Below are 24,725 nucleotides of genomic sequence, written 5' to 3'. Positions count from 1 at the left end.
AGAATTGTACGTGTACAAATATTAGGAAAGGGTCGACAGGCTGGCTCTCTTCCATCTTGGAAAGGGTGACATATTGAAGGTCTTTAAAATTATGGAAGGTTCTGAGAAAGTGGATTCAGAGGGAATGTTTCCTCCTTTGGGGCAGCACAGTGGCTCAGGAGTTAGCACTGCTGCCTCACAGCGCAAGGGACCCAAGTTCGATTCCATTTTCAGGAGTCTGGATGTAAGTTTGCTTGCCTAGCTGAAAGGTTTGTTTTCAGGCATTTTGTTGCCATGCTAGGTAACATCATCAGTGAGCCTCCCGATGAAACACTGGTGTTATGTCTTGTTATGTGTTTTGGGTTTCCTTGGGTTGGTGATGTCATTTCTGGTTCTTTTTCTCACGGGGTGGTAGATGGGGTCTAACTCAATGTGTTTGTTGATAGAGTTCTGGTTAGATTGCCATGCTTCTAGGAATTCTCGTGTATGTCTCTGTTTGGCTTGTGCTAGGGTGGATGTGTTGTCCCAGTGTGGTATCCTTCCTCATGTATGTAAGGATACTAGTGAGAATGGGCCATGTTAGCGAGTTTTGAAGCTCAGGTTGAGGTTCTGGATGTAGGTTTGCTCGCTGAGCTGGAAGGTTCACTTCCAGAAGTTTCGTCACCTTACTAGGTAACATATTCAGTGGGCTTCTGGGTGAAGCACTGCTGATGATCCCTGCTTTCTATTTATATCTTTGGATTGGTGATGCCATTTCCAGTGATGATGTTCATTTCCTGTTGTTTTTCTCAGGGGGTGGTAGATGGGGTCTAACTCAATGTGTTTGTTGATAGAGTTCTGGTTGGAATGCCATGCTTCTAGGAATTCTCATCTGTGTCTCTGTTTGGCTTGTCCAAGGATGGATGTGGGTCATGTCTTTTTGTGGCTAGTTGATGTTCATGTATCCTGGTGGCTAGTTTTCTGCCTGTTTGTCACAGTTCTTGCAACATATTTTGTAAACGATATTTGTTTTGTGTTGGTTTCCTTTATATGCTGGTTTGAATTTCCCCAGTAAAGACATTCAAGACCTGACTGGCACAAAATTCACTAAAGAGGAGGAAAACAACAACAAACTGCCATTCCTAGATGTCACAGTAGGATGATCAGCCAATGGGAAACTTCAAACCAGTGTCTACAGAAAAGCAATACATACAGACCAAATATTGAACTACAAAAGCAATCATCTCAACAACCACAAATGAAGCTGCATTAGAACATTATTTCAATGAGCCACCACACACTGCAGCACAGAGGAACTACAAAGAGCAGAGGAAAATCACCTATACAGCATATTCAAAAAGAAGGGGTACCCAATGAACACAGTCCACCGATTTCTCAGCAACAAACCCAAACCACCAGATAAAACACATCCAGAAACGCTAGCCACTCTCCCCTACATCAAAGACATCTCGGAAATGACTGCCAGGCTACTCAGACCCCTTGGCATCATGGTAGCCCACAAACCCACCAACACAGTAAAACAGCAGCTAATGAACTTAAAAGGCCCTATACAGACAACAAGCAAAACGAACATCATTTACAAAATACCATGCAAGAACTGTAATAAACACTACATTGGACAAACAGGCAGAAAACTAGCCACCAGGATACATGAACATCAACTAGCCACAAATAGACATGACCCTCTCTCACTAGTATCCTTACATTCAGATAAGGAAGGACACCGCTTTGACTGGGACAACCCATCCATCCTAGGACAAGCCAAACAGAGACATGCACGAAAATTCCTAGAAGCATGGCATTCCAACTTGAACTCTGTCAACAAACATATGGATTTGGACCCCCATCTACCACCCTTTGAGAACAACAACTGGAAATGACTTCACCACAGGAAATGACATCACCAACCCAAGAAAACCTGAACACATAAGTAGAAAACAGAACATAACACCAGCGCTTCACCAGAGGCTCACTGATGATGTTAACTAGTATGGTGACGAAACATCCGAAAATGAACTTTCCAGCTCAGCGAGCAAACTTACATCCAGAACCTCAACCTGAGCGACAAATCTTCTCAAAACTTGCTAGCTGTGTGGAGTTTGCATATTCTCCCCATGTCTGCATGGGTTTTCTCCTACAGTCCAAAAATATGACTTTGGTGGGATGTTACTCATGCCCCCCCGACACATTAACAGCACAGAGGTGGAACGAGTGGAGAATGTCAAGCTCCTGGGAGTGGTCATCAACAACAAGCTTTCTTGGACTCTTCATGTGGATGCATTGGTTACAAAGGTACAACACGTCTCTTCTTCCTCAGGCAGCTGAGAAAATTTGGCATGACGGCGAATACCTTTGCCAATTTTTATAGGTGCGCCATTGAGAGCATTCTGTCTGGATGTATCACTACCTGGTATGGCAACTGTACCATTCCAAGACCAGAGACAGTTACAGAGTGGTGAGCTCAGCCTGGACAATCACAAAGGCCAACCTTCCATCTATAGGATCCATCTACCAGGCCCGGTGTCAAGGAAAGGCTGCCAGCATTCTCAAAGATCCATCCCACACAGGCAATGATTTTCTACAACCTCTACCATTGGGGAGAAGGTACAGAAGCCTGAACACACGCACCAGCCGGTTTTAGAACAGTTTCTAGCCTACTATTGTTAGAATATTGAATGGACTCACAAACTCTGAGAATTCGTCTTGTACCTGTGTTTTAGTTTTGCCACTGTTTACCTATTATTTACTTATATATGTTATTTAACTCTGTGATCTGCCTGTATTGCTCACAAGACAAAGCTTTTCATTGTGCCTCTGTACACGAGACAATGAATTCAATTCAATTCAATGCGCAGTTTAGATGGATTGGCCATGGGAAATGCAGTTACACAGATAGAGTAGGATGATCTTCAGACTTGATGGGCTGAATGGCCTGCTTCCACACTATAGGGATTCTATGAATGTGGGAAAGAGCACATCTTGAAACTAATAATATAAGACAGTCACCTCAAAACTGAATGGGGAATTCAGGAGAATCCCAGAAAGCGAGAATGTGAAAGTTACTGCAGCTGGAGTGGTGGAAGCAAATAGTTTTAAGGGGAAGCAGAATTTCAAAGGGGAAGGAATATGGTTATGAAGCTGGATTTAGATCAGGAAAGGTGGAAAGAGGCTGGTTGGGCTGAATGGTCTTTTTCTGTAGTGTATATCCAAGACTATCCTGTTCACCTAACTCCTCAGGTTGTTCAAGACAGTGCCAATGTGTTGTTTCGGGAAGCAGCACAATTGATATCCATGTCCCGTGTTAGAAACACAGGCAGACTTTCCTCAGGACACACTGGAGAAAGATCTACAATCTTGGCACCCCATCCACCCTTCACATTGCCACAAAAGCTCTTCAATGTGAAGTCCCTGGTCTGCATCCATTGAGAAAAGGAATGATCAGCCAGCCCAGAAAAACAGGGTTCACAATGGAACCTCTGAGCCGCTTCCCCTCATCCCACTGAGCGCAGCTTCCACGTGCAATGGGACACTAAGTGTCCAGGAGGGAGCAAGCAGTACCCAGATAATGTCTGTACTCTCCCTGTCCCAGGTGAGCAGGCAGTACCCGGGTAATGTCTGTACTCTCCCTGTCCCAGGTGAGCAGGCAGTACCCGGGTAATGTCTGTACTCTCCCTGTCCCAGGTGAGCAGGCAGTACCCGGGTAATGTCTATACTCACCCTGTCCCAGGTGAGCAGGCAGTACCCGGGTAATGTCTGTACTCTCCCTGTCCCAGGTGAGCAGGCAGTACCCGGGTAATGTCTGTACTCTCCCTGTCCCAGGTGAGCAGGCAGTACCCGGGAAATGTCTGTATGCCCCCTGTCCCAGGTGAGCAGGCAGTACCCGGGTAATGTCTGTACTCTCCCTGTCCCAGGTGAGCAGGAGTACCCGGGTAATGACTGTATGCTCCCTGTCCCAGGTGAGCAGGCAGTACCCAGGTAATGTCTGTATACCCCCTGTCCCAGGTGAACAGGCAGTACCCGGGTAATGTCTGTATGCCCCCTGTCCCAGCTGAACAGGCAGTACCCGGGTAATATCTGTACACTCGCTGTCCCAGGTGAACAGGTAGTACCACGGTAATGTCTGTACTCTCCCTGTCCCAGGTGAACAGGCAGTATCTGGGTAATGTCTGTATGCTCCCTGTCCCAGCTGAACAGGCAGTACCCAGGTAATGTCTGTATACCCCCTGTCCCAGGTGAACAGGCAGTACCCGGGTAATGTCTGTATGTCCCCTGTCCCAGCTGAACAGGCAGTACCCAGGTAATATCTGTACACTCGCTGTCCCAGGTGAACAGTCAGTACCAAGGAAATGTCTGTACGCTCCCTGTCCCAGGTGCACAGGCAGTACCCAGGAAATGTCTGTACGCTCCCTGTCCCAGCTGAACAGGCAGTACCCGGGTAATGTCTGTACTCTCCCTGTCCCAGGTGAGCAGGCAGTACCCGGGTAATGTCTGTATGCCCCCTGTCCCAGGTGAGCAGGCAGTACCCGGGTAATGTCTGTACTCTCCCTGTCCCAGGTGAGCAGGCAGTACCCGGGTAATGACTGTATGCTCCCTGTCCCAGGTGAGCAGGCAGTACCAGGTAATGTCTGTATGCTTCCTGTCCCAGGTGAACAGGCAGTACCCGGGTCATGTCTGTACTCTCCCTGTCCCAGGTGAGCAGGCAGTATGAGGGTAATGTCTGTACACTCCCTATCCCAGGTGAACAGGTAGTACCACGGTAATGTCTGTACCCTCCCTGTCCCAGGTGAACAGGCAGTATCTGGGTAATGTCTGTATGCTCCCTGTCCCAGCTGAACAGGCAGTACCCAGGTAATGTCTGTATACCCCCTGTCCCAGGTGAACAGGCAGTACCCGGGTAATGTCTGTATGCCCCCTGTCCCAGCTGAACAGGCAGTACCCGGGTAATATCTGTACACTCGCTGTCCCAGGTGAACAGTCAGTACCAAGGAAATGTCTGTACGCTCCCTGCCCCAGGTGAACAGGCAGTACCCAGGAAATGTCTGTACGCTCCCTGTCCCAGCTGAACAGGCAGTACCCGGGCAATGTCTGTACGCTCCCTGTCCCAGGTGAACAGGCAGTACCCGGGTAATGTCTGTATGCTCCCTGTCCCAGCTGAACAGGCAGTACCCGGGTAATGTCTGTATGCCCCCTGTCCCAGGTGAGCAGTCAGTACCAAGGAAAAGTCTGTATGCTCCCTGTACCAGGTGAACAGGCAGTACCCGGGTAATGTCTGTACTCTCCCTGTCCCAGGTGAACAGGCAGTACCCGGGTAATGTCTGTACTCTCCCTGTCCCAGGTGAACAGGCAGTACCCGGGTAATGTCTGTACTCTCCCTGTCCCAGGTGAGCAGGCAGTACCCGGGTAATGTCTGTACTCTCCCTGTCCCAGGTGAGCAGGCAGTACCCGGGTAATGTCTGTACTCTCCCTGTCCCAGGTGAGCAGGTAGTACCAGGGTAATGTCTGTACTCTCCCTGTCCCAGGTGAGCAGGCAGTACCAGGGTAATGTCTGTATCCTCCCTGTCCCAGGTGAGCAGGCAGTACCCGGGTAATGTCTGTACTCTCCCTGTCCCAGGTGAGCAGGCAGTACCTGGGTAATGTCTGTACTCTCCCTGTCCCAGGTGAGCAGGCAGTACCTGGGTAATGTCTGTACTCTCCCTGTCCCAGGTAAACAGGCAGTACATGGGTAATGTCTGTATCCTCCCTGTCCCAGGTGAGCAGGCAGTACCCGGGTAATGTCTGTACTCTCCCTGTCCCAGGTGAGCAGGTAGTACCAGGGTAATGTCTGTACTCTCCCTGTCCCAGGTGAGCAGGCAGTACCAGGGTAATGTCTGTATCCTCCCTGTCCCAGGTGAGCAGGCAGTACCCGGGTAATGTCTGTACTCTCCCTGTCCCAGGTGAGCAGGCAGTACCTGGGTAATGTCTGTACTCTCCCTGTCCCAGGTGAGCAGGCAGTACCTGGGTAATGTCTGTATCCTCCCTGTCCCAGGTGAACAGGCAGTACCTGGGTAATGTCTGTACTCACCCTGTCCCAGGTGAGCAGGCAGTACCTGGGTAATGTCTGTATCCTCCCTGTCCCAGGTGAACAGGCAGTACCTGGGTAATGTCTGTATCCTCCCTGTCCCAGGTGAACAGGCAGTACCCGGGTAATGTCTGTACTCTCCCTGTCCCAGGTGAATAGGCAGTACCAGGGTAATGTCTGTATCCTCCCTGTCCCAGGTAAACAGGCAGTACCTGGGTAATGTCTGTACTCACCCTGTCCCAGGTGAGCAGGCAGTACCTGGGTAATGTCTGTATCCTCCCTGTCCCAGGTGAACAGGCAGTATCTGGGTAATGTCTGTACTCTCCCTGTCCCAGGTGAGCAGGCAGTACCTGGGTAATGTCTGTATCCTCCCTGTCCCAGGTGAACAGGCAGTACCTTGGTAATGTCTGTATCCTCCCTGTCCCAGGTAAACAGGCAGTACCCGGGTAATGTCTGTACTCTCCCTGTCCCAGGTGAGCAGGCAGTACCCGGGTAATGTCTGTACTCTCCCTGTCCCAGGTGAGCAGGCAGTACCCGGGTAATGTCTGTACTCTCCCTGTCCCAGGTGAGCAGGCAGTACCCGGGTAATGTCTGTACTCTCCCTGTCCCAGGTGAATAGGCAGTACCCGGGTAATGTCTGTATCCTCCCTGTCCCAGGTGAGCAGGCAGTACCCGGGTAATGTCTGTATCCTCCCTGTCCCAGGTGAACAGGCAGTACCAGGGTAATGTCTGTACTCTCCCTGTCCCAGGTGAACAGGCAGTACCAGGGTAATGTCTGTACTCTCCCTGTCCCAGGTGAACAGGCAGTTCCCGGGTAATGTCTGTACTCTCCCTGTCCCAGGTGAACAGGCAGTACCAGGGTAATGTCTGTACTCTCCCTGTCCCAGGTGAACAGGCAGTATCTGGGTAATGTCTGTACTCTCCCTGTCCCAGGTGAACAGGCAGTATCTGGGTAATGTCTGTATCCTCCCTGTCCCAGGTGAACAGGCAGTACCCGGGTAATGTCTGTACTCTCCCTGTCCCAGGTGAACAGGCAGTATCTGGGTAATGTCTGTACTCTCCCTGTCCCAGGTGAGCAGGCAGTACCAGGTAATGTCTGTATGCTTCCTGTCCCAGGTGAACAGGCAGTACCCTGGTCATGTCTGTACTCTCCCTGTCCCAGGTGAGCAGGCAGTACCACGGTAATGTCTGTACCCTCCCTGTCCCAGGTGAACAGGCAGTATCTGGGTAATGTCTGTATGCTCCCTGTCCCAGCTGAACAGGCAGTACCCAGGTAATGTCTGTATACCCCCTGTCCCAGGTGAACAGGCAGTACCCGGGTAATGTCTGTATGCCCCCTGTCCCAGCTGAACAGGCAGTACCCGGGTAATATCTGTACACTCGCTGTCCCAGGTGAACAGTCAGTACCAAGGAAATGTCTGTACGCTCCCTGCCCCAGGTGAACAGGCAGTACCCAGGAAATGTCTGTACGCTCCCTGTCCCAGCTGAACAGGCAGTACCCGGGCAATGTCTGTACGCTCCCTGTCCCAGGTGAACAGGCAGTACCCGGGTAATGTCTGTATGCTCCCTGTCCCAGCTGAACAGGCAGTACCCGGGTAATGTCTGTATGCCCCCTGTCCCAGGTGAGCAGTCAGTACCAAGGAAAAGTCTGTATGCTCCCTGTACCAGGTGAACAGGCAGTACCCGGGTAATGTCTGTACTCTCCCTGTCCCAGGTGAACAGGCAGTACCCGGGTAATGTCTGTACTCTCCCTGTCCCAGGTGAACAGGCAGTACCCGGGTAATGTCTGTACTCTCCCTGTCCCAGGTGAGCAGGCAGTACCCGGGTAATGTCTGTACTCTCCCTGTCCCAGGTGAGCAGGCAGTACCCGGGTAATGTCTGTACTCTCCCTGTCCCAGGTGAGCAGGTAGTACCAGGGTAATGTCTGTACTCTCCCTGTCCCAGGTGAGCAGGCAGTACCAGGGTAATGTCTGTATCCTCCCTGTCCCAGGTGAGCAGGCAGTACCCGGGTAATGTCTGTACTCTCCCTGTCCCAGGTGAGCAGGCAGTACCTGGGTAATGTCTGTACTCTCCCTGTCCCAGGTGAGCAGGCAGTACCTGGGTAATGTCTGTACTCTCCCTGTCCCAGGTAAACAGGCAGTACATGGGTAATGTCTGTATCCTCCCTGTCCCAGGTGAGCAGGCAGTACCCGGGTAATGTCTGTACTCACCCTGTCCCAGGTGAACAGGCAGTATCTGGGTAATGTCTGTACTCTCCCTGTCCCAGGTGAGCAGGCAGTACCTGGGTAATGTCTGTACTCTCCCTGTCCCAGGTAAACAGGCAGTACATGGGTAATGTCTGTATCCTCCCTGTCCCAGGTGAGCAGGCAGTACCCGGGTAATGTCTGTACTCTCCCTGTCCCAGGTGAACAGGCAGTATCTGGGTAATGTCTGTACTCTCCCTGTCCCAGGTGAACAGGCAGTACCCGGGTAATGTCTGTACTCTCCCTGTCCCAGGTGAGCATCTGGGAGGAGCGTTGAGTAGTTCCTGTCACGTGAGGCCCATACCTGACGGACAGAGAGAGCCGCACCCCCCAGATACCGAGAGACCGTCAGAGAGCTGCACCCCCAGACACTGACAGAGACAGAGACAGAGACACAGCTGTATCCCCAGACACCGAGCGCTGCTCTCTCCGCCTGAGAATGATCGAATCGAGCCTGAAGTACGACCCGAAAAGAGATGTAAGTTTCTGCACTTCCTCCCCGTCCCCTTTCTGATCCTGAGCCTGTTTAAAAAGAACTGAAGCTCCACAGATTGATCTTTAACCAAGGTCTTCAGTGCCAGGTCGGTGGGCAGGGCTGGAGAGTGCAGAATTCGGTTTGGCGCTGAGCACTCGGAAACTTCCTCCAGGCTCTGGACTGAGCACAAGTTTCACCTTGGAATTAAAAAAAAAAGTTCAAATCGGCAGTAGGACACCGCTGACTTTTGAACTGGGGAGTCAGGCAGCAGGCTGACTGAGCCAAGTCGAGATTACCGTGTAAAAGCAATGTGTTAGGGATGCTGGAAATCTGAAATAAAAACAGCAAGTGCTCGGGATACTCAGCAGGTCTGCTGCATCTGTGGAGAGAGACTTACACGTTAATGTCTCGAGTTCCCTGTTATTCTGCTTCAAAACTAAAATATAATGGAAAACAATGTCCCTCTTGCCCTGTCAACAGCATAAAAAAACGAGTGGAGGGTGCTCAGAGTGAAAAAAAAAAGTGGTGGTGGTAAAGGAGTAATTGAAAGGTGTAAATGTTAGGTTTGAGAAGGAGAAAATTTGTCCACTTTGCTGACAACAAAACCAACAAGGCACAATCCAGACATGGCTGGAGGTTGTAATCAAAATGGAGGACAGAGGTCATTCTGGGAAGTTATTGCACTTCAGTTAAGTGCTGGAGGCTGTCAGTTGACCAAGCAGAAACTGAGGTGGTATTGTGTTGAGCGTTACAGGAGCAGTGTCGCAAACACAGTACAGAGATGTTAGCAGCATGTGAACAAGATGGTTCATTAAAATGGCAAGCAACTTAATGATGTCCATATTGTATATTGAAATATTGTAAACTCTAAGCTCAGAACAATGCCTGGTTTAAAGGTTCCTGTTTGAGGTCACATGGAAAATATACAAAATGAATTTTGAATCTTATTGGAATCAGATTGGGAGGAGACATGTATCATAGGAGATATCCAACGCCTGTAATGCAACTAATGTTTACTGTTGCACTTTGGTTCTGATCTGAAAGAATAATTTTGGAATTATAGAACAGGTTATTCAGCTTTGACTCATGAGAGAGAATATTTTCCTCTGTCAGAAAATTGTGGATTTAACTCGTGCCAGAGACTTGAATAAATAATCCAGGCTGACACTCCCAGTGCAATACGGAGGAAAAACTGCACTGTATCATCTTAAAGATGAGATGTCTGCCCTTGTAGCTTAATTTAAAGGTCTGATGGCACTTTTAAGAACTGTCACTTTTCCTACATTATATCAATGACACTATTTCTGCACTGGAGTACTGGTTGTGAAAAAAAAAATTCAAGGAATGTAGGTTGAAACACAAAACTCAGAGTGGGAGATTTTATTTAATCACAGTGCATGACCTTCCTGAATGAGCGATTAATGCAGGCAGTCATTGCTGTGCAGGACTTGTATCTATGGAACATAGTGTCCATACCAGTCATGGTTCTGAAGTTTTGTTCTCTGACCCCAACAAGATGAAAAAAATCTTGTTATTCCACTACTTAACATTACCGGATACTCTCCATTATTCCCAAATGTTATGAATTATAAACAATCACAGAATGCTGGAGAAACGTGGGTCTCTCAGCATCTGTGGTGAAAGAAATAGCATTTTCAGACCTGTTAAGTTCCTTCAGCACTCTGTTCCAGATTTCTAACATCTGCAGTATTTTGTCTTTATTACAAATTTTAGGAAGGGCAGAATCTCCAGTAACACCATGCTGTTTCTCAGTTCCAGTGGGCAAATGTAGAGCAACGTGCTGGATTTATAATAGCTGCTGTATTATGGCAGTCATTGTGCCGTTTGATATTAGTTTCCTGTCTCGTGTATTTTTAGGGAAGGAATAAAGTGGAGAGAATTCTGCCTTGGCTGGGTGGTATAAAACCTGTCATAGTTCTGTGCAAATTTTAAAAGTGAGGGGTTTGTTTTTGAGTGAGATGCATCACTTCAAATGGATAGTTTACTCATGTATTCCATAATAGTTTTGAGTTAGGGTAGCAGAGATTTTGAACCGTGGAACCATAGTTGTTCTGTAGTCTGTGAGCGGCACGGTGGCTGAGTGGTTAGCACTGCTGCCCCACAGCGCCAGGGACCTGAGTTCGATTCCATCTTCAGGCGACTGTCTGTGTGGAGTTTGCACATTGTCCCTATGTCTGCATGGGTTTCCTTCCACAAACCAAAGATGTGCAGGTTAGGAGAATTGGCTGTGCTAAATTGCCCATATTGGTTAGGTGCATTAGTCAAGGTTAAATAACAGGTAGGGGAATGGGTCTGGGTGGATTACTCTTTAGAGGGTCAATGTGGACTTGTTGGGCCAAAGGGTTTGTTTCCATACTGTAGGGATTCTTATTCTAAATTCTGTCCCCTCATTTTGTGTCTCACCCAAGTATCGATGTTCTCTAACTGCTGAAAGGATGGGAGAACATCAGTGATCTAATTTGCAGGAGTTCAGAGAATAAATCCAGGTTTATACTATTTGAATAGAAAGTGATGTAAATCTGAAGCTTGAATGTGAGAATTTTGCTTAGCATTTGGCATTCATTAATGTTATTGGTTGTGGATATTGTTGCTAGCTTTAAGTTGTTTTGTGTTTATTACTCAGGATAGGTTTCAGGCTTTCTGGATTTAGGAAGCCTGGGGAATTTTTCTCAAACTGCTGAACAAGGTCCTGTTTCGATACAGTTACTATTGTTGAGAATACAAGATACAGAGCATAACTGAGGCCTCATAATCTACAGCAGAAAATGGTTGCTAACTTAACTCAGATTTGATTTTTAAAAGTGGGGAGATAATAGGAAGGAAACTGAGCAAAGCAGAGAAGGTTACAGGGTTCTGGGAATGAATATTGCAATATAATTAAAGGACAGAGCATTTGTAACTTAAGAAAAAAAAACCTCCCAAGATGTCCCAAATTGTTGTGTGCTCAATTGAGTTCTATTTTAAAGAGAACATAGTAACCTATCTGCATATAGCAGGGTCCCATAGACATCAATGAGATGATTGAGCAGTATTGAGGTACTGTGTGGAATAGTGGGATTGAAGAAATGGACAGTGAGCTTTTCAAATTAAACTTGTGCATTCTTAGGAATCATTCAGTTTCAAATATTTGAAATCTGAAACCACAGAGGTCCAGCACTAATTCTTGTGTTAAAGATCAACAGTCTACTTCCCAACCTGACTGCTTCTAATAATTAAGTCAATGCTCATTTAAGAGGCAGCAGCAGTCTTAAAAGATTGTGGACGAGTGATTCTGTGCTTTAACATAGTTTAATTTGTCCTTGCTCCTCCCCTGTTGTGATGACTCAGGACATGACGGAATGGATGTGCTGTAGATACTCACCAGTTTTGCCTGTGTTACTTTGAACTGATTAGTCATGGCTGTGAATTTATTCTAGTTTATTTTAAGATGTGGGCGGGGTATTACGTTTCTCTGAAAGTAAATGAGTAATCAGAAACTCCTAGATATGACCGGGACTCATCCATCATTCGCAAAAAGCAACTAAAAAAAAAGATGCAACATTGAAAGATTTATTTTTCCCATTTGGATGGATTAGTTAGGATTCAGTTGTTGCTGCTCTTACTGTGGTTATAGTCTGAGGTAAATGGTCAGTGTCTTCTCACTGGTAAAACGGTCTCAAACAGAGGCAAAAAATGGTAGACCAGTTGAGTCAGCTCCAACATTGTGTTATATATGTTCTGAGGAAGCTTCACTTGAACTGAAACATTAACTCTGATTTCTCTCCACATATGCTGCCAGATCTGCTGAGCTTTTCCAGCAGTTTGTTTTTATTTCTGATTTACAGCATCTGCAGTTCTTTTGTTTTTTTATTTTGTTATATTTGTGTCAGTGGTAGCTCAGTGACTAGCAGTTTTGGTGCTAAATCAGCTGGTTGTATTCAATCCTGACTTCAGAGTCCTGAATACACAGCCCAGGCTGGATATTTGCTGCTGTACAGGAGGAGTGTTGCACTGCCTTTTGGACAAGATATTAATCTGAAGCCTTATTAAGTGAAAGTTACACTTCAGCTGTGATTGAATTTTGCAAGTACTTCACTCATAGCAAAGCTTTTGGGGTTGGTCTGAGCTTGTGAAAATCACCCCCTCCTCTTCCTCCAGGACCTGACATCAACGCTCCTACCATGCCAAACGTGATATCCCAATCCTCCCTAAAAATTACCTTCCTTCTCGGAAGGAGCTCCTTTTGCAATTATTGTTTGTAGTGTTTAATAATTTTACTTTAGAACTCTTTGGTATGTAACTCTATAGATGACTGCACCTTGCGTGTATCCAGACATTCCTTATAGTGCATTGAGGGTTTCTGGCTCTACTATTTTTTTTCAAGCATGAGGATGAGATCCCCACTATCCTGTGGATGAAAGCATTCTTCCTTGACACCTCTCCAGTATTTCTGACCATTACCTTGCCAGTATTTCTGACCATTACTTCAAATCTGTTTACGCTAGTTATTCATCTTTCTGGTAAGGGAAATGAGTTCTTCGTACCCACTCTATTCAGGCTTCTCATAGTTTCTCTACCACAATTAAATCTCCTTGCAACCTCCTCTGTTCCATTTACAAAATAAGTGCCCCACTTATCTAGTCTTTCCACATAACTGAAATTTTCCTCATGTGGTTACATCCTCCTAAATATCCCATTTCTCTTTTGTGACTGGATCTTTCCTGGAATGTGGATCCGGATTTTCCTTTGGCCAGATAGATGTTTCTGCAGCATAGATGGTATTATCTATCAGGATCCTGCAGAGTTCCCAGTGGAATTGCTTGGGAAATTGAAGATTCTCATGGGCAATTGACTTAAACCTGGAACCCTCTGAATCCATTTAAATCTGAAAATTCAGAGGGCTTTTCTGCAGCTAAGTAAATAGTTACCCAAGAAATGCAAAATGATTTAAAAATCTAGTGTAATCCTTGGATAACTACTATACTCTACCCCCATCTTGCCACCTTGCACCACCTCACTTTGTGACACTGCAACACCTTTTCTTGAGGCCCCACTGCCTTGGGACTGAAAGCCCCTTCCCAACCTGGCAGTCCTCCCCCTCCTCTTCCTCCAGGACCTGACATCAACACTCCTACCCTGCCAAACGTGATATCCCAATCCTCCCTGAACAGTGGAATACTTATTTGGCCTCATTTCCACATGGCACCCTACCCTCCTGGAACTTGCCCTTTATGGGATCTGTTAAAGGGGCTGTTTTTAATGATGAACTTTAAAATCACAAAAGCTGGCAACCAATGTTATGATATGGTTTGACTTCCCCTAACTGTCCTACACTTTGAGGGTCCTATCAGATTTAAAATGTAGTTCCTCATTTCCGAAGGAGTTCTGATTGAACTGAAGTGTGAAGTTCTTTCTCAATGTAAAACGCAGAAGTAGAATAGCAATCTGACTGTGATTGTTACTCTTTAGAAAATCCTGCCCGTGGTGACCCGAATTGTATGCAGTCATGTAGCTGTATCTAACTACTGTTATATATTTCTAGTATAACCCCAGCAAATAAAGAAAAGCATTTCAAATGCTGTCTTAACTACCTTATCTATCTGTCCAGCCATTGCTTTGTATCTGTGGATATGCACTATGTGATTTCTGTACACATTTCAATATCTTACCATTTATTATCCATTCCATTGCCTTGTTTTGTTCCCCAAATACATTACTTCTGAACTGAATTTTATTTGCCTTTTTTCTGTTGACCTAGTTAGCCCAATGGTATCTTTTCCAGTCTACAACTTTCTTCCTTATTATTAACCACAATCAATTTTTTTCAACTGTGAACTTATTGATCTCAGGCTTTTACATTTAGGTGGCATAGTGGCTCAGTGGTTAGCACTGCTGCCTCACAGCACCAGGGACCTGGGTTTGATTCCAGCCTCGGGTGACTGTCTGTGTGGAGTTTGCACATTCTCCCCATTTCTGCGTGGGTTTCCTCTGGGTGCTCCAGTTTCTTCCGTAATCCAAAAATGTGCAGGTCAGGTGAATTGGCTGTGCTAAATTGCCCTTAGTGTTCAGGGATGTGTAGGTAAGGTGCATTGTTCAGGGGTAAATATAGGATAATAGAGTACGGAAATGGATTACTCTTCAGAGGATCGTTGTGGACTTGTGGGCCAAAGGGCCTGTTTTTGTACTGTAGGGATTCTGTAAGTCTAAGTCATTGATATAAGCCTCTTTGATTCCATCCTTTGATTTCAACCACTGAGCCAATTATAGATCCAAATTGTACTTTTCTGCTGGATTCAGTATGTTTTTACTTTCTGACCAATGTATTTGTGGGACTTCATGCAACATCTTTCTGAAGTACACATGGACTATATAAATACACATTAACCAACATCTTATTTCCTTCTCAAATCATTCAACCAATGTAGTCAGAAACAATCGTTTGCTAACAAATCCATCCTGGCTGTTCGCAATTAATTGATGCTTTCCTAAATGATCATTAATGCTGTCCCTCAGAGTTTTTCCAGTAATTTTCCAATCGCTACAACTGAACTGATTGGGCTATTGTTTCTTGATTATTTCTCACTTAATCTTCACTCCTTCCACCACTGCCAAGCAGTGTACCAGATACGAGAGACACTATGGGAACTCAGCTTGGCTCCTTTGACAGCATCTTCCAAACCCACGAGCTCAACCACTTGAAACGGTAATGGCAGGAAATGCATGTATGATCCCTAAGTTACAGCTTCCCTTGGGCATCCTGTTGCCTTCGTGATAGAACTCAAAGGGCAGTGATGTTAAAAATAGATATGTGCATTTATATTGCACCTTTTACAACTTGAGGGCAATTTTGTATTTAAGCAGTAGTTACTGCTAGTGATGAGTAAATGAAAGCTTGTCGAGAGTTGCACAATGGTTTTGATGCCATTCATTTCTGCACTATAAGTTTCTATGACTTCTATGTATTTCTGTTATTGGTCAGATTTGAGAGATGTTTATCATTTTGATTGAATTGTGAATTTAGGATCATGTGATGTAATCTTGATTATAGTATCCTATGGCAACGATCAGCTTTTACAGCAATTTAATGACGTGGAAATTCTGGCACACCTTGCCCTTGAGCAGGTTGCTGCTGGGAAATGCAGGAGCTGTACTTTTACATAAAATAGTCACAGCAACTGCTGCGGCTTCAAGTGAAACTAATAACTCATAACTATAGTCAGCCAAGTAATGTCCTTTGAAAATGTTGTTGCTGCTATGGCACAGCTGGAACCTCCTAACGAAAGCCTTTCAGTTTGGAAAGCTCTGGATTCAAAGCTGATTCCAGGACTTCAGCACAGGATTGCTACTTTATTGTATCAATCTGGAGGACATGCTGCTTTGTGGAAGGTGCTGTCCTTTGAACAAAGAACAAAGAAAATTTACAGCCCAGGAACAGGCCCTTCGGCCCTCCAAGCCTGAGCCAATCCAAATCTATTGTCTAAACCTGTCGGTCAATTCCTAAGCATCGTAAATGAATCTACCGTGCCTGCCTCTACCACCTCTACTGGCAACATGTTTCAAATGCCCACTACCCTCTGTGTGAAGTACTTACCACGTGTATCCCCTTTAAATTTTCCACCTCTCACCTTGAAAGCGTGACCTCTCGTTATTGAATCCTTCACCCTGGGAAAACTGTCTATACCCTTCATGATTTTGTAAACCTCAATTAGGTCCCCTCTCAATCTCCTTTTCTCTAATGAAAAGATCCTAACCTACTCAACCTCTCTTCATAGCTAATACCTTCCATACCAGGCAACATCCTCGCAAACCTTCTCTGCACCCTCTCCAAAATGTCCACATCCTTTTGATAATGTGGTGGCCAGAACAGTACACAGTATTCTAAGTGCGGCCGAACCAATGTCTTGTACAATTTTAACATGACTTGCCAGCTCTTATACTCAATACCGCGTCCAATGAAGGCAAGCATACTATATACCTTCTTAACCACACTATCCACCTGTGCAGCAACCATCAGGGTACAATGAATCTGCACTCCCAGATCTCTCTGCCCATCAACTTTTCCCAAGGCTCTTCTGTTCATTGTATAATTCGGACTAGAATTAGACTTGCCTAAATGCATCACCTCACATTTGTCTGGATTGAAAACCATCTGCCACTTTTCTGCCCAACTCTCCAGTCTATCTATATTCACCTGTATTCTCTGACAGTCCCTTATGCTTTCTGCTACTCCACCAAACTTGCTGATCATACCAACAATGCCCTCTTCCAGATCATTTATGTATATGACAAACAACAGTGGCCCCAATACTGACCCCTGTGGTCACCTTTCTCCATTTCAAGAAACTCCCTTCAACTACTACTCTCTGTCTCCTGTTGCTCAACCAGTTCTTTATCCACCTAGCGAGAACACCCTGCACACCATGTGACTTCACTTTCTCTATTAGTTTACAATGGGGAACCTTATCAAACGCCTTACTAAGGTCCAAGACTTTGAGACCTAGTATTTAATCTGCATGGATCTCGGAAGGTGACAGGATATACTGAGAGAGTAGTCAGCAAAGTATCTTAGATTTCGTAAAAGTATTGAGAATCAAATCAGTGCCATTATACTGCACCTTTCTGAAACTCTGGTTATGTCACAGCTAAAGTATTGTGTCAGTTCTGTCATCAAACTTGAAGGATGTGAGGGTCCTTGAGGGAGTGCAGAGGAGAGGTAAGGGCGGTAAGAGAGTGGTAAGGGCATGGTAAGGCTGTGGAATGCTCTACCTGCTAATGTAGTCAACTCGGCCACATTCGGGAGATTTAAACAATCCTTAGATAAGCACATGGATGATTTTGGGATAGTGTAGGGGGACGAGCTGAGAATAGTTCACGGGTTGGCGCAACATCAGGGCCGAAGGGCCTGTTCTGCGCTGTACTGTTCTATGTTCTACGAGATGACTCCAGGGTTGAGAGATTTCAGTTAAAGGTTAGATTGGAAATGCTGGGATGGTTGTTCTTGGAGCAAAGAAGGTAGAACGTAGATTTGCCAGAGGGCTCTCTATTATCCACTCTAAACCTTTGGAATTTCTACAGTTCCATGCAAGATTAATGTTGTTGGTAACCTCATGAATATTGCACTAACCATTTCCCCAATGTAAGCTTGATGCTGATAAAGAGCAGACCGAAACTATTCTGTGTGGTTACGGCCAATCTAATCAAATTCAATCTCAAAACATACCACACAAACTCAGAAAGAGCCGATGGTTACAACTTTTGATTCTGAGTTTACCTCAGATTACCCTGGAGTGGTAGGTTTTTCAAAAATGTGAACAGTGGGTGGAGCTAGGTCCTTCAAGCTCTTAGTTTGCAAATGGCTTTTTTTAAATAGATATTTTTATTGGAAATTTAACATTTTTACAAGTTTACAAAAATTTAAAAAAATCACAAGTACACACATTGATATACAATTAAATCTTAAATAAATAATAACCAAAATTTAACAAAAGAAAAATACTGAGGGAAAAAAAACAAAACTCAACTAACTACTAATCTAACCTACAGCTAACCAGAGTGTATAATTAAGTCTCTTACATTATTCAACTAAGAGAAAGAAAAAAAAAACAATGGATAACACAGAAATTGGGTAGTGAGATACATGCTGCGAATGTGTTAACATCAAATGTAACAAAACCCGTATTCGTGCGGGATTCCTCTCCCAAGGGGCCCCGGACCAGTCAGGTTCGTAATCTCAATTAAATAAAAGCCCTTGTTAGGATGGCTGAAATATCTGTATTTATGTAATTCAAGAAGGGCTACCATATTTTATGAAATAATTCGGTCTTTCGGTGCACCATATTTGTACGGAAGTCAAGGGGAATACATTTCATAATTAATCTGTGCCAATTTGAAAGTCCAGGGGGGCCCTTAGCCACCCAGTTTACCAAAATGTTTTTCCTTGCACAGAAAGAGAGAATAGAAAATAGTCTCTTCCCATGCATATCCAGGGAGGGTAAGTTCGAAAAGCCCAAAAGGAGAGATACAGGGTCCACTTTAACTTCCGTCCCTAAAATTTCTGTCAGGGTACTTGCTACTTTAGTCCAGTATCTACGGATCTTATGACAGGTCCATAGGCAATGTACAAGAGTGCCCACCTCTATTTTACATTTGGGACACATTGGAGATGCCGCTGCCTTATAATTTTGCCAATTAATCCGGTGCTATATGGGCCCTATGAAGTATCTTCAGCTGGATAGCCTGAGTTCTGTTACAGATGGTGATTCTTCTGGCGTTTTCCCAAATGTCATCCCACGTTTCTATAGAGATTTCTAGTCCCAAATCCTGATTCCATGTTTTAAGCAGATTGTCCATATCTCCCAATACTTCATCATGTAGTAAATGATAAATGGTACTGATGGAGGATACCCCCATTGGTCGTAGAACACTACATTCTCTATCTGATTTATAAAGACTATCTAATAACGTAGTCTTCTTCTGTATATAGTCTCGAATTTGGAAGTATCGAAAGAGGTCTCCATTAGGTAATCCGAATTTCTGACGCAGCTGTTCAAAAGACATCAGGACCCCTTCTTTAAATAAGTCCCCTAGACATGAGATACCCCTGGATCTCCAGAGTTTAAAAGTGGCATCTGTAAATCCCGGTTGAAACCCCCATGCTCCCACTATCGGTGCATAGGGGGATGTTTTATGTGAGTTGCCCTCATTTTGCCGCATTATATTCCAAGCTTTAATTGTGTTTAGTATTATAGAGTTTTTACAGTGATCTGTAATGATTTTCCTCTTGTCTGAAAATAAAAGGTTAATAAGTGGGCATTTTACTTGAGAAGCCTCGATGTCCAGCCAGACTGATTGCGGGTCAGACAAGACCCAATCAGCTATGTAACTTAATAAGGAGCTTAACTGATATTTCCTAAAGTCTGGGAAGTCCAATCCTCCCCTTGCCTGTGGAAGCTGTAGCTTCTTCAGCTTAATGAGGGGCCGTCTATGATTCCAGATAAAGGAACCCAACCATCATATAATTTACGTAGTGTCAGCCTTGGCAGCATCACCGGAAGCATTCTCATAGCGTATAGGAGACGGGGCAGGACATTCATTTTAATTAGTGCTATTCTACCCAGCCAGGAAATTGGAAGGTCTCCCCATCACTGGAGGTTCTGCCTTATCCTTTCCAGTAAATGCACAAAGTTAGCCTTGTAAAACTGACCAAATACTGGGGCAATAAAAATGCCTAAATATAAGAAACCCTCCAGGGACCACCGAAAGGTAAAGTGGGATCCGTCCACTAAATGGGGTATCATAGGAAGGCCACCCATTGGCATAGCCTCTGACTTTGAGAAATTAATTTTATAGCCTGAGAATGTGCTAAATGTATTAATAACTTGGATTAAGCGAGGTATGGACATCAGAAGATTACTGAGGAATAGAAGAACATCATCTGCATAAAGAGTAATTTTATGTTTGCTTGTACCAATCCTCGGGGCCGTTATATTAGGATCAGCCCGTATAGCTTCTGCTAGTGGCTCAATTATTAGCGTAAATAACAATGGCGAGAGAGGACATCCCTGATGGCAGCCCCTATCCACACTGAAGCTATCCGAACCTAATCCATTGGTAACCACAACTGCTTTGGGATCACTATACAATGTTGTGACCCATTTGGTGAACATCTTTCCAACGCCAAGCCTTTCCAATGTGTGAAACAAATATGACCATTCAACCCTATCGAATGCCTTTTCTGTGTCTAATGAGACTACTACTCCTGGTATCTTTCCCTGATGGCAGGCTTGAATCATATTCAAAACCCTTCTAATATTATTGGATGATCTACGGCCCTTAATAAACCCCGTCTGATCCTCCTTTATGATATATGGCAGTACCCTTTCTAGCCTCAATGCTAACGTTTTAGAAAGCATTTTAAAATCTGCATTTTGCAAGGATATTGGTCTGTATGATGCACAATCTTCTGGATCCTTTCCTTTTTTAAGGATAAGAGAGATATTTGCCTCTTTCAACAAAGGCAGGAGACAGCCCTGACTGTATGCATAGTTATACATGTCCATAAGTGGACCAGCCAATATTTCTGTAAATCCTTTATAGAATTCAGCTTGAAAGCCATCTGGGCCAGGTGCCTTACCACTCTGAAGTTGCCTGATTGCGTCAAGTATTTCTTGGACTGTTAGGGGAGCATTTAAGACCGATACCTGTTCTGGAGTTAGGTCCGGATAGGTCAAATTTTTAAAAAATGATTGCATCCTCCTAGTCCTGTCTTCACAATCCTGCGATTTATATAAATCAGAATAAAGTTTTCTAAAGATTGCGTTAATCCTTTTTATGATCATGAGTCAGACTACCCGTACTTTCCTTGATAGACTTGATAGTTTGAGGGGCCTTTTTTTACTTTGCAAGAAATGTTAAGTATCTACCCGGTTTGTCGCCAAATTCATATAACCTTTGTTTTGCAAATAATATTTCCCTCTTACCGTTTGGGTAAGCATGGTATTTAGAGCTGTCCTAAGGGCCGTAATCCTTTGCAATTTAATAATAGAAAGTCTATCAGCGTATGCAGTTTCAGCTGCTTTTAAGTGAGCTTCGAGCAGATGCTGTTGTTCTCCCTTTAATTTTTTCTGGGTCGCTGAGTATGAGATGATCAAACCTCGCGTGTAAGCTTTGATGGTCTCCCACATCATTGATGGGTGGCTAGCCGTACCTAAATTAATTTCTAAAAAAGTTTTAAATTCTTAAGAGAAGTACTTTATAAATTTACTATCTTTCATCAGGAAGGGGTCCATACGCCAATGCCGAGGGGATGTCTCATTGTTCCTTGCCTTGATTTCCAAATATACAGCAGCGTGATCGGAAATTGCTATACTATCTATTTTACAGGATGATATGGAATTTAAAAAAAATCGAGGGAGCAAAAACATATCAATTCTGGTATGACATTTATGTGGATTGAAGTAAAAAGAAAAATCTCTGCCCTGTGGATGAAGACATCTCCACACATCTCCTAATCGTAATTCTTTGTTCAGATCCACCAATTGTCTAGATCTGGGAGATACTCCTGCAGTACTCTTGGGAATCCTATCTATTTCCGGATCCATAATACAATTAAAGTCTCCCGTTATAATTGTATGACGGGCACCGAGAGCCATCAATTTTGAGAAGGCTTCCGTTATAAATTTAAAAGGATGTGCCGGGGGGCAATACAAAACTAAAATCCCATATTCCTCTCCATTTATAAGGGCTTTAATCAGAATATATCGTCCAAATTCATCTTTTATCTGATTTAGGATTTTGAAAGGGAAATTCTTCCGGATACGAATAACAACTCCCCTACTTTTTGAGCTAAAAGAAGAAATAAAGGCCTGATCAAATCCACCCTGTCGTAATTTCAAGTGTTCTTTATCCGACAGATGTGTCTCCTGTAGAAGAGCTATATCAACTCTTTCTTTCTTGAGATTTGATAATATTTTCTTCCTTTTGACTGGCGAATTACACCCCTTGACATTCCAGGTGCACCACTTAACCGACTGATCAACCATAATCGTCCAGGCAAATCCGAGACCCCTCGGGAGGGGAAACCCTATCCAGAACATCCCAACACATAGAGCATATAAAATTCACAAAAATAAAGGCTCTCTAATACACTCACAACAGTATAATAAAAACTATTTCTAAATATAAAAAAAACATATTTAAATGGAGATTTTCCCCCTTGTTCCTATGGGGTATCACTTCCTTTCCAAAGGTCCATCGTATCCTCTCCCAACCAGTGCCCCACCCTTGACCAATTGGATGAGAAAAGTTCAAATATACTACAGAGCTAGAGTTAACAGTGAGCACCCTACCCCCACCCCCACACCCACACCAACACCTGGATATATTTGGTAATATTAATACCATGTATAAACATATATAAATATAAAATCACAACCTCAACAAGTAATAATTAAATATTATAATACAAAATAACAAGGGAAAAGGACCCCGCACCTAGAGACAGAGGTCTCCCCCCACCAACATTAACTAGAGTCCCCTGGCCTATTATATATTGAATAATAAAAATAAAACCCAAGGGGGGGAGAAAATTATTAAGTAGAGAACAAATAAATAAATCCCTCTCCCCACCCCCCCAAGATAATATTAAACAGTATGGTTAAAAAAAGGGGATGAATATATAAAAAAGAAAGGGGGGTGGGGGGTGGTGGATATAAACCGAAGTGGGGGGGAAAGCAAACCAACATTAATTATCTCTTACAATTTATCTAAGAGAGTCCAAAAATTCCTTGGCCTTCTTCGGCGATCCGAAGTTATACACGGATCCTTCATGGTTAAAGCGTGGCGTCGCTGGGTAGTGTAAGGAGTACTGAATATTTAAGTCCCTTAAACACTTCTTCGCCTCATCGAATGCCTTCCTCTTTCAGACCAGAGCTAGGGAAAAGTCCTGGAATAACATGGCCTTGGATCTTTTATAGATCATGGCTTGGGGATCTTTCCCAAGATTTCTAGAGGCTTCTAGGAGTATCTGCCTCTCCCTATAGCTCTGCAGCCGGAACAGGACCGGGCAAGGGCGCTGGTTCGAGCCGGGCCCACGTATTGCGACCCGGTAGGCCCATTCTACCCTTACCTGGCCTGATCCAGCCTCCAGATTTAAAAGCTGTGGCAGCCACTGCTCGAGAAACGCTGTAAGCTGGCCTCCTTCTTCCCATTCGGGAAGGCCCAGCAAACAAATATTTTTTCGATGACCTCGAGAAGTGGTTCTTTAAGATCCGGACTCGCTGTTTGAGAGTCCAGACCCGATCCATGGCCGATTGCGCTGTAGTTTTGGAGGTCGCGGCCTTTAGCTCCGCCCCTCCGACTCGGCGCTCAATTTCTTTAATGTCTCGGTCGTGCTTTTGCAGCGCGACCGAGAGTGAGTCCCATCGACTTCGGGATTCTTCAATGAAAGCATTGATCTTCGCATCCAGTTTGGAGATGATTTCCACGAGGCTCACCACCATAGGTAAGCCCCCCGGCGGGGGGGCTGTGGACGCCTCTGCTGCAGCTGGAGAGGGTGGGGGAGGGGTTCCTGCTTCGATTAGATTAGATTACTTACAGTGTGGAAACAGGCCCTTCGGCCCAACAAGTCCACACCGACCCACCGAAGCGCAACCCACCCAGACCCATTCCCCTACATTTACCTCTTCAACTAACACTAGCATGGCCAATTTAGCATGGCCAATTCACCTAACCTGCACATTTTTGGATTGTGGGAGGAAACCGGAGCACCCAGAGGAAATCCACACAGACATGGGGAGAATGTGCAAACTCCACACACACAGTTGCCTGAGGCGGGAATTGAACCTGGGTCTCTGGCGCTGTGAGGCAGCAGTGCTAACCACTGTGCCACCATGCCACCCACTCGCTTGCTGAGAGCTGCGGGCTCCCCTCCCTTTAGTCATTTTTACTGAAGATAAAATTGTTTAAATTCAATACTAAACAACTAATTACATTAAGTAAAAGCTATTTTAAATGGTTTGGTGAGTGTGGTGGGTGTGGGTGACCCACTTTGCCCAAGTCTTGGGAGGAGCACTGTAGATTCAGACTAGCTGGGTCGCCGCCATCTTGGATCCCTCTGCAACTGGCTTTCTTAATAAGCAAGCTATGTTCAAGCCAAAATCATGAATGGATAATATGAACTGAATTTCGATGCTAGGTATGTAATGTAGGCCATATGACCTAGCAGTAGGCAGACTGTAATAGGCCCATATAGATCCACAGCACAGAAAAAGGCCCTTTGACCTAACAAGTCTAAGCTGGTCAAAACAACCATCTAACTGTTCTAATCCCGTTTTCCAGCACTTGGGCCAAAACCTTTTTGTTTTCGTATCCCAACTGCACCTTGTAGTGAATTCCAAATTCCCACCACTCTTGGTGAAAAGTGCATCACCTCACATTTATTTGGTTTGAATCTCATTTGAAACTGATTACC

At 44.8% G+C, this 24,725-nt stretch overlaps 1 protein-coding gene across 1 annotated transcript in view; it reads left to right on the top strand.

The window, feature by feature from the left end:
* The first annotated feature begins 8,590 nt into the window (after positions 1-8,590).
* The window catches only part of LOC140494071 (suppressor of tumorigenicity 14 protein-like), a 121,599-nt gene continuing 105,464 nt past the window's right edge, over positions 8,591-24,725 (top strand). Inside the window, exon 1 of the mRNA XM_072592986.1 lies at positions 8,591-8,758. Within this exon, the coding sequence (XP_072449087.1) occupies positions 8,720-8,758 (39 nt within the window). The 5' untranslated portion in view covers positions 8,591-8,719. The remainder of the gene's footprint in view (positions 8,759-24,725) is intronic.

This window comes from Chiloscyllium punctatum, chromosome 23, assembly GCF_047496795.1.
Source record: "Chiloscyllium punctatum isolate Juve2018m chromosome 23, sChiPun1.3, whole genome shotgun sequence".
NCBI classification, from domain to species: domain Eukaryota; kingdom Metazoa; phylum Chordata; class Chondrichthyes; order Orectolobiformes; family Hemiscylliidae; genus Chiloscyllium; species Chiloscyllium punctatum.
Note: the sequence above shows the minus strand (reverse complement) of the source record. Positions and strands in the feature narration are given on the sequence as shown.